Source organism: Varanus komodoensis, unplaced genomic scaffold (genome assembly GCF_004798865.1).
Source record: "Varanus komodoensis strain SLA01 unplaced genomic scaffold, ASM479886v1 scaffold368, whole genome shotgun sequence".
Lineage (NCBI taxonomy): Eukaryota > Metazoa > Chordata > Lepidosauria > Squamata > Varanidae > Varanus > Varanus komodoensis.
In genome coordinates this window covers 66,877-69,232 of record NW_025335885.1, presented here as the reverse complement: position 1 = coordinate 69,232, position 2,356 = coordinate 66,877, and the positions used below count along the sequence as shown (strand labels likewise).

Here is a 2,356-nt window from a genome sequence, read left to right as displayed (position 1 = left end):
TCCCTTCCCTTCCCTTCCCTTCCCTTCCCTTCCCTTCCCTTCCCTTCATCTCATTCTTTCCCTCTTTCTCCAACCTGACATATGGTTCTTCTGCAGTCATTAATTCCTTTAGAGGTGTTTCATGTTGCAAATATAAATGATATATGACAAACTGCAGCTGTCGTAAGAATATTGCATATGTTTTCCTTAACTATAATGTCTGTTGTTTTTAATATTAGCACAGTCATGAAAATTCTTTCTAGAAGTTGGAACAAAAAGCATTTTCTATTGCTCTTCTCACATGCAGAGTTTCAGTTTAAGAATAATAATTTAAAAAATAAAAATGCAAGCTTTTTTTTTTAAATTGTGTCACTAAGTAGTAACTTGGTCCAAATCTGGCTTCAAGTGACTAACTCAGATCTTTATTATCTCTCACCAGCCTCCCATTTATGTCTTACACACAAGAAAGTGATTATGATTTGGATCCAGAGTTAGCCATATCCAGAGCAGACCCAATGTAAACCATGGGACTTCCATTAGTCATAACTAACTAGTCCTAGTGAATTCAGTGGTTTTACTCTAAGTAGGAATCAATCTAGATTCAGTCCTTTATCTTTGTATGGAATGCATTCCTCATTATACATAGCATATTCTGATTAATGGATCCCCCCAAATTTACTGCAGTCCACTGCTTACACAAAGTGAGAACATTATGCAACGAACTTGCTCCAGGCAGCTATGCAAGCTTTGAATTAATACAACCCTATCCAAAAGGTAGATATTTGATATGACATGCATGTGTTCTGAGTAGAGACTGAGCAGTACTTCAAGGAGCCCTGACTTTCCCTTGACTCAACATTTGATTGTTTCTTAAAAATGTAGATGCAGCTTGTGGGAAGTCTAGAAGAGCAAAACGGAACACATATTACGGAATTCATCCTCCTCGGATTTGGGAATGTTGAGAACGTTAACATGTCCCTCTTCCTGCTATTTCTAGCCATCTATATTGTGACTCTCTCTGGAAATCTTCTAATTGTTGCACTAGTTGTTGCTGAGCAACGCCTCCACACACCTATGTATTTCTTTCTGGCAAATTTCTCCTTCTTAGAGATATGCTACACCTCATCTATATTGCCCAGAATGCTGGCCAGTTTTCTTACAGGGAACAAAGCAATTTCTCTTTGGGGCTGTATTCTCCAGATGCATTTCTTTTCATTCTTGGCAGCTACAGAATGTTATCTGTTGGCAGTGATGTCATATGATCGCTACTTAGCAATATGCAGACCATTGCATTATGTTACTCTTATGAGTGACAGAACATGTACCCTGCTGGTTTCAGTATCATGGATAACTGGTTTCCTGCTTATAACCATCTTAACATGTCTGTCAGGGCAGCTCATTTTTTGCCGCCAATTTACAATTGATCATTTCTTGTGTGATTTCACACCCCTTGTAAGACTTTCTTGCAGTGACACTTCAGTTATTGAAACTGCAGCTTTTGTAACCTCATCCATAGGGATTGTGCCCACATTTATCATAACTGTAGCATCTTATGGTTTCATCATCAGCACCATTCTGAGAATCCCATCCAGAACTGGTAGGAAAAAGGCATTTTCCACTTGTTCTTCCCACCTCACTGTAGTTTCTTTTTTTTATGTATCCTTAATGATTGTCTATATTTTACCAACAACTGGTAAATTTAAAGATCTAAATAAGATACTCTCTCTTGTGTACACAGTCCTGACTCCTATGGCCAACCCCTTTATATACAGCCTAAGGAACAAAGATGTAAAAGATATAGTTAGAAAAGCATTCTACCAGGTTTTGAATTTTTCTGGGATTCACTGAACAAAAATAATCATGCTAGATATGCATACAGTATAGATAAAAGGAGTGATCTAGGTGCTGGTGAAGCACACAGAGGTCTCTGGCTATTGGTGCAGGGTCATGAATAATCATTAATTACTTCAAGTTGGCTTTGGTAGAAAATGCAAATTATTATTAATAATAAAAATAAAACATGCATTTGATCAATATTAAATAATACTGATGCTAATCATATATTTGTATAACCAAAATTGCAGCTATATCTCAGTTCCCTGCCCCAGTTTTGTACACAGTATAAATGAAATTGCATGTGTGTATGTTCTAAGACCAAGGTTTATGGAGTGGTTTATAGATGCTACATTGCAAATAAGCACAAAATGTGACGGTACAGAAATGCCATTTCCTTTGCCCAGCTTGTCGTGCTGTGGAACAGATAATGGGTGAAATGAAGAAGAAGAGAGACAAGAGAGGTTAATTAACATGCCTGGACTTGCCAATGGGTGAGGCAGATGAGCAAGACTGGCCCAGAGAGAAGTTCAAAAAGAATGTC

The 2,356-nt window shown here is 37.6% G+C and overlaps 1 protein-coding gene across 1 annotated transcript; it reads left to right on the top strand.

Moving 5' to 3' along the window:
* Positions 1-861: 861 nt before the first annotated feature.
* LOC123028424 (olfactory receptor 2AP1-like) lies at positions 862-1,827 on the top strand. Its single transcript, XM_044440190.1, has one exon. The coding sequence runs from the start codon at positions 862-864 to the stop codon at positions 1,825-1,827; it is 966 nt and encodes a 321-aa protein (XP_044296125.1).
* Positions 1,828-2,356: the final 529 nt, after the last annotated feature.

Bases quoted from the DNA above. Each gene is read 5' to 3' on its own strand.
- LOC123028424 (XM_044440190.1), top strand. From the start codon at position 862: ATGCAGCTTGTGGGAAGTCTAGAAGAGCAAAACGGAACACATATTACG.